Raw genomic sequence first — 13158 nt, forward strand, 5'->3', positions numbered from 1 at the left:
AATGATCTCATTTCAACTGTACTTAGTTAGGCTCGGCAAAGATCGAATTGGGGATGACTAAATGTTTGGAGAATCGGATTGGATTATCTTGTGATCAACTTTTATAAAAAAGGATAATGTGTATCCTATCGGCCAATGTATGAGTCTTAGGGAGTCTAGGATCCACCTCTTTGCAAAGAGTTATCGATCGAGACTCTTTTTTAGTCAAAAGGTGTCACTTTCGCACCCACATGTGATCGGTTTGACAATCATCTTTGTTTCGACACATTATTGGAGTTAGAGTAAGAAGGTGACATTGTCTCGACTTCGTCAAAATTCCCAATTCACCCTTCAATCAAATCGGTTACAGTTCAACTCGGTTTATATTTCACTTGTAAAAGGTTTCTTGTACTCAAAAGTGCATCCCATGTTGAAAAAACCTACAACATTAGTCATGATCGACTTTTATAAAAATAGACAATCTTGTATATGAAACTTTCACAATGCAGAGTCGTGGGATCTATTGGGGCGCACAGTTTATCTTATTTTACAAAGAGATTATTTTTGAAACTCAAAACATGTGACCTCTAACACGGCAATCAACAGGTATGATTCAAAAATCTAAAAGAGAAAGAAAAATAAAAAAGGAGATGCATGAAATTCAAATACGGCTCATATCAAGAACACCGATAAGTTGGGATTGAAGAAGAAGGGGAGGAGAAGAAGAAGAGTTGATTCGTTTAAATGAATATCATCAAGAACAGGGACAAGATTGGATGGAACAGTGAAGAAGAATAGTTGATACATTTAAATGAATATCTTTAAGAACAGGGACAAGATCGTATGGAACAGTGAAGAAGAAGAGTTGATACATCTAAATGAATATCATCAAGAACAAGGACAAGTTCGGATGGAACAGTGAGGGAGGAGAAGACCTGAATCGACGTGAGTTACGTTGCTGGTGGAGAACTTAGAAAAAAAAATTTGAAATTATCAGTGATATTTAAAGGACAGTATGATAAATGAAATTTCTATCAATACGGAATTTTGAGAAGGATCTATTGTATATAGTTTTATTTTATTTTGTAAGAAATTATTTTCAAAATTCAAACTCGTAATCTATAATTCATATGACAATAATTTTATTATTGAGTCAAGACTCCCGTTCAAAAATCAATGATATTTAATAAGTCTTAGTCAGAGAGAGTGACATTTTAACTAAATGTTGGCCAATTTAGAGATAACTTTTTAGGGATATCTACTCCATTCCACTGTCCTTGTTAGATATCGTTGCCCTTTGCGAGGCACATGGTTTGTTTAAACTCTTCAAACATGGTTGATACGGCAGAAGTCCAAAATCCTCATGCTATTTCTGGAATGATGTGATGCTATTAGGCAAGAGCAAAAATAAATCTTGAATGGTAGCCAGTTGGCAATCTCAATCCTGGATCTATGAGTCCTGACCTCGACCTCTACTCCATCTCAGTTTCATATGTCAATCTCATCTTGGTCTCAAGTCTCGGGTCTCGACCTCGACCTCTGCTCCATCTCGGTCTCGAGTATAGACCTCGGATATGCCTTGGTCTCGGACGTCGATTTTCATCTCAGTCTTGGGTCCCGACCTCAGTCTCCGCTCGATCTCATGCGCCTAGCTACCTCATCTCGGCCTCGGGTCCTGACCTTGGCCTCTACTTGATCTCATGCACCGATCTCATCTCAATCTCGAATCCCTCATCTCAGTCTTGGATCTTTCGCATCCGCTTCTAAGTTGAGTCTATAATATCAGCTCATCTGTAAGATCATGAAACCTTAAGACTGTTTTCCTCGGAAAATAAGAAAAATATCTCGGAAGACATGGACAATTAGAATACGTGTATTGAAAATACTATAAACGGTATCACGTATTTTGAAATATATCTTAAATCGATGTTGATGTTTCAGAAATTGGATACATTGATAACTCTATAAAAGGCCGCCCATATCTTATGAGCACAGGTATGCACATACAAAATTTATTTTCCCCAAGTTCTTAATCTCCTTTCTATCATAAAACTCTAACTTGAGTGTCGGAGTGGTTTGTCGGGACTTTCCTCCTAGTGGCATTATAACTCTTTTTTGAATATTTTTTCAGAACCTTTCATCCCTTCTAACAACTATCTCCGGGGACTGTGCACATCAGCCCGTTCGTTGACTAGTGGCTGGATCATCCAATATTAATAATGGTCAAAACTTTTTTGATTATTCATATTTAAGTATCTATGATTGATTTGTTGCAAGATATGTTACTTCAATGTTATTACCTAATTTTACATATAGTGTTTGTAGGAAGGTGTAGTTCAAAAATAAAAGATTGAAGTATGGACGATGCATTAATTATAACTTTACACTTAATTAGCCGTAATTAGCGCTCTAGCGAGATACAATAAATTGCTTTCGTGATGTTTATGAAATAAGGTTTCATCCAAGAAATACTGCATAAGCACTAATAGAGCATTTGTCTTTGTATCATTGTATGTATATAATTCTCGTGATAATTAGTGATATAGAAGAAAACCATACATAATAGTGCATTTGAAATAGCAAAGAATTCTTTTTACATATTCTCAATTTTATTCAGTGGGAGTACACATAAATTAATAAGCACTATTTATAATAAAGACGATGTTAGCTTGTGTAATAGTGACATATTACAAGGCAAGGGAGGAAAATGATACAAAAAAATTATAATAATTTGAGAGAAGAGACAACCTTCAATATGCAAAAGGGCCTTGCGGAAAATCACATATGAATTTTTTGAATCGGGAAACATGCATGTGTTGAAAATTATAGAGAAATGAACCCAAACAACTACTCCATAAACATGATTTCCTCAAGCTAATGGTGAATAAAGGTTTTTAAAAGGTCTAATTGTCATAATATTTTTCTATATGTAGAAAAGTTGTATCTAATCGGATAACATTTGATTTTATTGTTCACTACAACAAATTTGACTTTCCGCATGCTGTGTAACCCTAAGCTGTTGAAATTTATAAAGATAATTCTTTATAATGTAAAGCTTATCTTCAATTGTAGATCCATAATATTAGATATCCTTGAAAAATCTAATGAAGAAAGGTACATTATTAATGTCTCATTTTCCAACCACACTAGTCTCAACAAAGCACATTTATTTATTCACTTAATTTTATTTATTAAATACAACAAATAGCATTTATTCTACAGAAAATTCTTCTATTATATTAATTGTTCTATGACGTATAACCACAATAGATTTCACACTCCAACTAACCACGTACTTATCGCCATGCATGCACATTTCCCTACCGCCCATGCACGCACTGTCTCCATCGCAATTCCCTCGGCTCGACCTGCACGTACGTTAACGTTCCAACCACCGTCGATCGCGCCGCCGCCGGAGGGGCAAAATGTCTGACCGGCACAGCGGGCAGCACTGGGCCTGGCCCTTGGCGACCCAGCGGTCGGTGCAGGCGCGGTGGAAGGTGTGTCGGCAGTTGGCGAGCAGGCGGACCTCGTCCCGCGGCTGCAGACTCTCCAGGCAGAAGGCGCAGGCGTCGCCGGCGTCTGAGTCCTGGAGTCGGACCACCGGGAGTCGGGCCATGATCAGCGACGGCGGCAGCGGAGGAGGTGGAGGAGGTCTGGGGCTTCGAACGCCGGCGAGGGTGGCGACGAGGAAGGAGCGGATGCGCGCGAGGGTCTTGACCAGCAGCACCACCGGCCATGGCAGTGCAACGCAGTAGGCGACCAGAGGGAACGTCATCGACAGCTTCTCTTTGGATATTGAAGAAGATATGGAGCATTTATTTATAAACTACACGTACGCACACCGAAGATAATAATTGAAGGTGGTTGGACGGGTCCACGTGGGGCCCAGGTGTGATGCATGCGTATGGCCAGTTAGCTTTCTTTCTTTTTGACTCGGCATCTAATGAATTCAGTTTGGTGCTGGCTTCTGGAAGTTTGACTTTGGCCATGTGGTCAACGGTTGAGTCTTTACGGTCGTATCAGGAACCGATCGAGTTGGGTTTGTGGGACGACGGAGTGCCCATGTGATTGGGACTGTCGGTATCCACCGGGTCAGCGGGAGGTTAGTTGAGATTGCCGAATGGCCGAGCACCCTGAGTGTCAAAGGAGTTGAGGTCGATCGCTTGAGCATAGAAGACCCGAGCGTCGATCGCCCATAGCATAGAAGACCGAGCGTCAAATTCCCGAACACTTCAGTGGATTGCGCTTACAAACACCCGAGTGTCTAAGTAGTCGAGTACCCGAGTAGACGAGTGGCCGAGACCTTGAGTGAGTGTTGAGTGTCGATTGTCCGAGTACCAAATACCTGAGGACCTGAGAATCCAAATTAAATCTGAATGTTTGATCTCCTGACCGCCCAACCGCCTAAGCTTCCAGAAGCTAAGGACTCAGGAGCAGCCTAAATACCTAATTGCTAGAGCATCTAGGAGTCAAAGATTCACTAAAAAAAACTCATAAATAGCGACGGAATTAGCGATCGATTAAAATTCGATCGTTAATTTAGCGACCGGTTTTTAACTTCGGTCGCTATTTGGCGACCGAATTAAAATCGATCGCTAAATTAGCGACGGACAATAATTCGATCGTTATATTTGCGACGGATATTTATCGGTCGCTAATTTGCGACTGAAATTAAATTTCGGTCGCTATTTAGCGACAGAAATAAAATGTCGGTCGTTAAAGTAGCGGATAAATTTTAATTAAACTACTAATTTTAGAATTGAACGATAGAAAAGGAATTTAGCGACGGAATTTCTATTCGGTCGTTAAAAAATAACGACCGAACTAGACTTCGGTCGCTAAAATAGCGACTGAATCCTAATTCGGTCGCTAATTAACGACTAAACTTGAGTTCAGTCGCTATTTTTAGCGACCGAACCCTCATTCGGTCGCTAAATAACGACCGAACTCAGGTTCAGTCGTTAATTATACGAGAACTAGGATTCAGGAATTAATTAACGACCGAATTCATGATTCCGTCGCCGCCGCCTCCGGCTCCTCCCTTCCCGATCTGGGCCTCGTCCCCTCCGACGGAGGCGCTGCATCCATGATGTCGACGCCATCACCAAGGCGGAGCTCAAGGAGAACGACTTCCGGAGCACGAGGCCGACCAAGCTGCTCTGCACCATTGGTCCCGCCACCTGCTCCGCCGACCAGATCGGGCGCTCGCCGTCGGAGGAATGAATGTCGCCAGGGTGAACATGTGCCGCGGCATCCGAGAGTGGCATGCCAGGTGATCTGAAAGGTCCGCCGCCTCAACGAGGAGAAGGGGTTCGCCGTGGCTGTGATGGTGGACACCGAGGGGAGTGAGATTCACATGGGTGATCTCGATGGAACCGCCTGTGTAAAGGCCGAGGTAAAGTTTATGCTCATAAATTTCTCCTTTCTTCCACTCCAGCATTTAGGTAATGCAAGAAATGAGCATCTTGAAGCTTTGTAAATGTTTTCCGTATTTAGGGAGTTCAATTTCATATGCATGTTATTCTTCATTATATGACTGTTATTCCTCATTGTCATTATGTTAAATCCTTTGCTCAAGAAAAGTGTACTCGTTTATTAGTCAACAATTAGTCTAATAAGCTTGTAGAATTTTAAACATGCTTGCAAATCTAAACAAAGTCATCAATTCAGCAACGTGATGAGTTGAAGAATTTTATCTTTTGGGGATAGATGGAAACTAGAGGAGTTAGGGGTTTTATTTGCACCCATTGGTAAAGAATGGAAACTAGAGAAGTATTTAAAACTTCGATTTAGTATTTAAGTTATAGTGAAGCAAAAGTGAAAATGACAATGCCTTTGTTCCAAAACTTCGACTGTAGAGGCAGCTTGAGAATTGAATGATTCAAAAGCCACCTCTCTTCTGGCTTCTGAAACAGGTGAGAAAGGTACTAAACAATCAACCAATCCTTGGGGAGATGTTGACCATTTACTTGATGGCTATAATGAAGAACGAAAAGCAACCATCCAAAAAGAGAGATCAAGGAGGATAGCAGAACAGAATAAAATGTTTGCTAGGAAGCTTTGTCTTGTCCTTGATTTGGACCATACACTACTTAATTCTGCAAAGGTATTTTTTAGAATATCCAACCTCGATCTTTGTTCCACTCAGATAATTTTATATATAGTTTGTTACTAGCAAAAATTTTCAATTCTTTCTAGTTTGTAGAAGTTGATCCAGTTCATGAAGATATTTTAAGGAGGACAGAAGAGCAAGATGAATGGGTTCCCAAAAGCAAGGATCTAGATGGTGTTTTGGATATGAAATCAGCTATGGTGATTATTGATGACTCTGTTAGAGTATGGTCATATAACAAACTCGATTTGATTGTCGTGGAGAGGTATAGGTTTGTTGGGACTGATTAACTACACTTTTCATGCGATATTATGTATTATAAATGCTATATATTCTAATTAACTACACATTTAGAATTGTATCATCCATGTACTTCTAAAATATTTTTTCATTTTAATTTATGGGTACTGCTTTAAAATTTTTCCTGTACATCGGAACTTTCAATCACCTTTAAATGTTCTCTTTAAGCTTGGTTCCTGCTTTTCTAATCATCAAAGACTGTCATGTTTTGCAGGAACAACTTAAGCAAAGTTTGATAGTCATTTGTTTTCCGTTTAAAGGTAATAAAACTTGTCATGTATTCGATCTGTTGCTTGCCTCTTTGCTAGTTCTACAGTCAATTGGTGCATATCCAACTATGGAATAGTAAGTTATATATGACCTTCCTATTGACCAATTGTTTGTTTCGCAGCCAAATCCTATTAGAGTTCCTTTTTTTTAAGTTATGTTTTCAATTTTTGTCTTTGTGTAGTATTTTTATTGAAGGTTGGAATGGCTTACGAAAGGCTCTGAAATGCTAAATCTGCTGTCTACAGAAGAAACGTCTGAGGATGAAAGGGTGCTTGATATCACTTATAACTCAACTATCACTTATAACTCAACTAAGGAGGAGTATACTGCTGAGGAAGGTGTAAAGCAAATGAGAGATTTTGATTCAATTCCTGAAGCTACTTCTACGAAAGTTTGTAAAACGTCGGAGGAAGAGTATGGTGCCGTCAGAGGAAGATTTTCTGTTTCATATCAAAATTTATTTTTGTTACAATTCTATGTATGAACAAGTTTGTAATTAATAAAAATTATTATTTTAATCATTTAGAAAAATTTGTCATATGGAATTTAATTGTGGATTGAAAGTCTGGTTGAGAAAAAGTTTTAATGTTGTTGTAGGTAAATATAATCATGAATTTTGATATTTTTTTTAAAATATTAATATGAAATTAGCGACCGATTTCAAAATCGGTCGCTAAATTTAGCGACCGAATTTGAAATCGGTCGCTAAATCGAATTACGACAAATTTTTTTACGATTTTTTTTATCGGTCGTTAATGGAATTTAGTGACCGATTAGCGACCGAATTTTCGGTCGCTAATTAGGTTTTTTTTTAGTGATTCAGGAACCCTATCTTTGTACAAAAGCCTTGGACTTGTGGGATCAAGGATCTGAGTTCATCGTAGCATAATAAGTGTACGTGGCGGTTACAATTATTATGAAACAGTGACGCTAGTTACAAAGGGATGCATCCTTTGATGAATATGAAAGAGATGCATCCTTTGGAATGGTATCATATATTTTTTCACTGTTCTCCTCTCCATATATGATAATTATAATGATATTAACATCAGACAGGTATGTTATTCCCGACTATCTCATTTGTTTAGTTATTCTTTCGTCCTTAGTCTGACATAAATATCAGAGGAGCTTTATCAGGATAACCCCTGGCAAGCCCTTTGACTTGCGTTAATCTATCTATGTAGGTTCAACTATATATTAGAAGAAAGTTTCATCAACAACTTCAAATGAGACCGTGGATTTCTGCTGTATTATTTTAGCCTTGTCTATGGAAACCCCAAGGGGCAAGCCACAAAAGATCTATACAACCGAGCTAGCTAAACCTTGAACATCAGACTCGCCTACTCTCAAAGTAGCCTTAGTGTTGAGGCACAATGGAAATCTTAATTCAAACGTTACTCCATATGCACAACTCAAGAATTTTACTTGGTATTCGCTTCCTTGAGGTAACTAATCTAAGGGTCCACTCCGAGATCACTATCTCCACTATAAATTCCTCCTTTTTCAGACACTTTCTGGAGGTAGAGAAACTTCATAAAACCTTGTTCTTATAAGAATATAATAATACAACAAGAAATAAGAATACAAATACAAATGAAAATGAAAGTGAAAATGATTTTATAATGAAAACCTTGCTTTGTTTGTTCACCCCCCCCGTCCCCCCCCCCCCCCCTTTTGCATGAAATCCTTTATCTAGGGTTGACATCAAATTGAAATTCGTCTATCAATCGATTGATCTTACCCATTAATCGATTGTCATGTTGGATCTGACTATTTAAACTTACAGAATGTCTATTTTTTATTGATCAATCGTTTGTCGGATGTCAATCAATTATACCAATCGATTCCGAACCCTTTTGTTCGCTATCCGCATTAGGCTAATTGATTGCTTGAATTGATTGCACCAATCGATTTCCAAGCAGCAAACTCGAAATTTCGAGTTTAGGGTTTGTTGATTGCTAATCCTAATTTCAGCCTTTTAAAGGTTGAATTCGTGTCTTGTCTGGTATCTAATTGACCTTAATCTATCAAGAATTTCTTTGCCTAACATCCAATCATCTGTGACTTGCAGGAACTTCCTCTACCCAACATCTAGTCATCCGTGACCTATTGGGACTTTCTTATTGTTCAACATCCAATCAATCTTAAGCTTTCAAGACTTTCTATCACCAAGTGTCCGATTAACCTTGACCCATTTGAACTTTGCTCTTGTCAATTCTCTATTGACTTTTGATTATCAAGTGTTCAGTCAACCTTGACTCACTTGAACTTTTCTCTTGCCAACTTTCTATTGGACTTCTGATCATCAAGTATTTGATTAACCTTAATCTACTTGGATTATCCTCTTGCCAACTCCCTATTGGATTTCCGATCAATAAGTGTCTAGTCAATCTTCACCCACTTAGATTTTCTTCACCATCAAGTATCCGATCAATATTGTCTACTTGACGTTTAACTAATATATTATTTAAATATCAAAACTCAAACTCAAGTCAATTTGAGTTTGATCAACATGATCAACTTTGTCTTGAAGTTGATTGTACCAACAAAATCACCTTCTGCATCATTAGTAAATCTCATAGGGAAGTTCATCGGCTTTGTCCTATAATAGGGTCATCAAAAAGGATGCTCCTTTAACCCTCCAAAAAATATTATATGATTTTTTTTAAAAATAATAATAATAGAAAGGAAAGTAATATGAATTTTGTCGTAAAATTTAAAATTCGGTACACAGAGTTTAAATTTGAATATATAAATATATTGTAGGAGGCTACTAAAATCTACTCACCAAACAATTAAAAATATGAAGTGGTTGATTTAAAATATCATTTTCTATTTCAATTTTAAATTAAATTTTACTTTCAAAGTAAATAAATGATTTTAAGATGATCATTTAGCAGTTTTAGTCTACAATTATTACATGATCATTTTTTTTAAAAAAATAGATTTGAATAGTTAACTACAGTGTAGAAGTTAATCCAAGTTTAACCATGCTTTTAAAGTAATCAAATGATTAAAAAATAGTCATGTAACAACATTAACCATTTGTGTATCATTTTTGACAAAAAAAAATATTTTATATATTTAGCAATTTCAAATAAAATTATTACAAAAGTGTAGCAACTTTAATTAGTCTCTAATACGACCGTGGTGAGAAGCACGATTAGGTTGTGTCAATCTCAAGAACAAATGTCGCATGGGTGTGGCAGAAGTCGTGTTTCATTCTGGAAACCTATGTTCAGCATGACATGACCGTGGTGGGAAGCACGACTAAGCCGTGTCGGTTGCTAGAGCTATTGGAAAGCCCACAACCAAGCCGTGCTTCATACTAGAGATGTTGATTTTTTGCAATTGCGAATGATATAGGAGTATTTCCATCATAATACATCTATATGACTTAGAGTTGTATAAATAGAACACATGTAACCCTCATTCATAATTCTAGTGGAAAATTTTTGCCATTGCTTTCATAGAGTAGGCACATCGCTGAACCATATTAAATTCTTACGTTCTTTTCTCTTTTATGATTTCTTCACGATTGTTACGATAACATATTCCTTTTGTTTTTTCTCTTCTATACCTTGTCTTTCTTCACACACTTGTCAATCTCAACTAACTAAATAAGACCCCAAGTCAAGATACAAAGCATTTGGACAAATGAGACCTAAACTTCTTTTTCGTCACAATTGACACTCAACCCAACTTTGTTGACCAATGAATCTATATATAATACTTGAGTAGAAATAAATAAATATATATATAATATTATCGATATATATTATTAATTTTTCAAAGATCATTTCCGACACCCCAAAGACGGAGAAAGCTTCTCCACTTGCCATCCTTTGAGATAGTAGGCAATAGACTTGCCCGGCACAAAGGGCAATTTAGTTGGCCCGCATCCATCCACCTATCGATGCACTCCACGTGGAAGTTATGGATGCAATTCTTGAGCTCTCGAACCTTGTGCTTCGCCTCCAAATTGCCTAGGCAAACAACACACGTTGGCACATTATCGTCGTTGTCATCCTCGTCTTCTTCCACGTGGCACTTACGCGCTAGGCTAGCGAATTCCACCACCTTTAGCTGTTTCTTGACTTCAAAGGGCTAGCTAGTAGGCTTCGTCGACGGTGAGACTCCGATATCATCTAAGAAGTAGAATTCAAACTCTTCCAAAGGGGAGATGAGTGGCTCTAGTGAGTCGTAGAGGCCGAGACAGTAGAGGGCCATCAAGATGAGGAACTTAATATAGCCGAGGAAGAGGAAGAAGAGCACCACCGGCTTCGGCACCACCAAGTACTCCTTGGAAGGGAAGCCCATGACGATCCTCCTACTAGAGACCTTTGGGTGGTTGGTTGCTTATGCTTAAGCTATCTCCTACTTACTAATGGACCATTTATAGATCAACAAATTAAATTAAATTAAATTTAAAAAAACGTTTAGCATATGCATTCTTGTCAAATCCTTGATGACTAAGAACATTTGAGTCAACAATGGAAGCTTATAAGCATGTAACACGCAACAAAATCTAATATATATTTTTGATTATTTATTTTTTGGTTAAAATATTATAGATTTATAATTAATGTTTTAAATGTTGAAGTAGGTGGTGGAATGGAGGTCCCCGGGTTGTTCAACCACTATGTACGATGAACCATCGTCAAGAATTAGATGGGGAGGTAGTTGGAGATGACGATGAATTGCGATTTCTACGACTAAATTTATTCAATCGTTCGTTCAAAGTATATCGTCGTAGTAGCCGCTAATTTCCTTTCGATGAGCTCACGGCTCAATGGGATTCTTTCTCGGATCAAAAATGAAGTCAAGAAAATTATTTTAAGATAAAAATTATATGAATTAGAATAGAGATCAAGACGAATTTGAATTAGAATGCTTTGTCTCTTCGAGATTCCTTGTTCATTTTTTGTCCTCTATGTATAGATATGTCAAGATCTATCTTTAAAAGAATGAAATTTTACACATGGGGGTTGGACCAAATCTATCATGGATCCGCCGCCATTAGTTGAACGGGGTCCACCATGGACGGCCGAGGAAGCTTCGCCACTTGTCATCCTCCTTTTCGGGCAGCAGGTCTGCCCGGCACAAAGGACAACTCACCTGCCCCGAATCCACCCACTTATCAATGCACTCCACGTGGAAGACATGGGCACAGTTCACGAGCTCTCGGATCTTGTGCTGCGCCGCCAAGTTGCCTAGGCAAATGGCACACGTGGGTTCATTGTCCTCGTCGTCACCGTCTTCCACGTGGCACCTCCACCCTCGGCTACTGAATTCCACCACTCTCAGCTGCCTCTTGATCTTGAGAGGGCCGGCCGGCGGTGAGCTGTCTCCGACGTCGTCATCAGGGAAGTAAAACTCATAGTCCTCCCGCGGGGAGATGATCGGCTCGGACGAAGAGTAAAGGCCGAGGAAGCGAAGAGTCACCAAGGCAGCGAACCTAAGGTAGTCGAGATAGAGGAAAAAGAGCACTATCGGTTTCGGCACCGCATCGTACGTATCGAAAAGGAAGCGCATTCCGATTTAGATGGTTGATTGCTTTTGCACTATGGCACAATGAGTTGATAGGGAACTTGATTTATAGATATTCACAAAGAGAAGTCAAAATTACACTATGGCTCCGAGTTGTTGTGATCAGTCTGCGATTAGTCTTCTATGGAGGTAGAAGTGCTGTTGCTTTTTCTTATATTCATTTATTTCAGAGGATAGATAATAGAGGGATGGATAGACGATTCTTTGAAAAGAGGAAGGAAATTAAAAAAAAATAAAAATAAAAGAAAATCAAATATATATAGAGAGATTTTTTGATTCGTGGAGGAATGTGAGAGGAAGGTGGTTATGTTGAAGACTTTGACTTTTATTTGATTTTGCTGAGAAGGTGATGTCGTACGTGATGACCAACATTGACTTTGACACGTACTAGAAAAAAAAGGCTTAGTATCTCACAAGTTGGACATAAATATTAAAGGACAATGATGAAAAGGGCACTCCTTTTTGCATTGAATCGTCAACAAAATTAATTTAAAAAGTGGTGATACACAACATGAAATCGTAGTATGACATTCACATTAGCAGTGGATCCCACTGGCATACAGTGGGACCCACTGTATACAATTATAAGTGTCATGCTACAATTTCATACTACCATTTCATGGTAAGTATCATTTCTCTTATTTTAATTTTTTTATAAAAAAACACTCTCCTCTTATATAAAATGATATAATTATTCTGCAGTACTATTCTCAGTATTATTTCGTCTATATTTTCTATCTAAATTCTAAATTGATCAAGCGCGTTGTAGTAGCTATGAAATCATAACTGCTACACAGTTATAGTAGTTACGATTTGGTCGTTGTAACAACTAAACTACCACACACAGCTATATAGCAGCTACGAAATCTTAATTGTTACAATTATAATAATATAGCAGCTATAAAATCGTAACTGCTATAATATACCAAATAATTTTAAATAAA

The 13158-nt window shown here is 38.1% G+C and overlaps 2 protein-coding genes and 1 pseudogene across 2 annotated transcripts; all 3 read right to left on the reverse strand.

Moving 5' to 3' along the window:
* Nucleotides 1-3205: 3205 nt before the first annotated feature.
* Nucleotides 3206-3757, reverse strand: LOC141843832 (brassinosteroid-responsive RING protein 1-like). Its single transcript, XM_074731853.1, has one exon. The coding sequence runs from the start codon at nt 3755-3757 to the stop codon at nt 3359-3361; it is 399 nt and encodes a 132-aa protein (XP_074587954.1). The 3' UTR covers nt 3206-3358.
* A 6344-nt stretch (nt 3758-10101) lies between these two features.
* LOC141844577 (brassinosteroid-responsive RING protein 1-like) lies at nt 10102-11016 on the reverse strand (annotated as a pseudogene).
* Nucleotides 11017-11683: 667 nt separating this feature from the next.
* On the reverse strand, nt 11684-12199 carry LOC141843962 (brassinosteroid-responsive RING protein 1-like). Its single transcript, XM_074731969.1, has one exon. The coding sequence runs from the start codon at nt 12197-12199 to the stop codon at nt 11684-11686; it is 516 nt and encodes a 171-aa protein (XP_074588070.1).
* Between the last annotated feature and the right edge of the window lie 959 nt (nt 12200-13158).

The sequence above is a fragment of the Curcuma longa genome, chromosome 13 (assembly GCF_044706935.1).
Source record: "Curcuma longa cultivar G26 ecotype Majalengka, Jawa Barat chromosome 13, ITB_CL_G26_1.1, whole genome shotgun sequence".
Lineage (NCBI taxonomy): Eukaryota > Viridiplantae > Streptophyta > Magnoliopsida > Zingiberales > Zingiberaceae > Curcuma > Curcuma longa.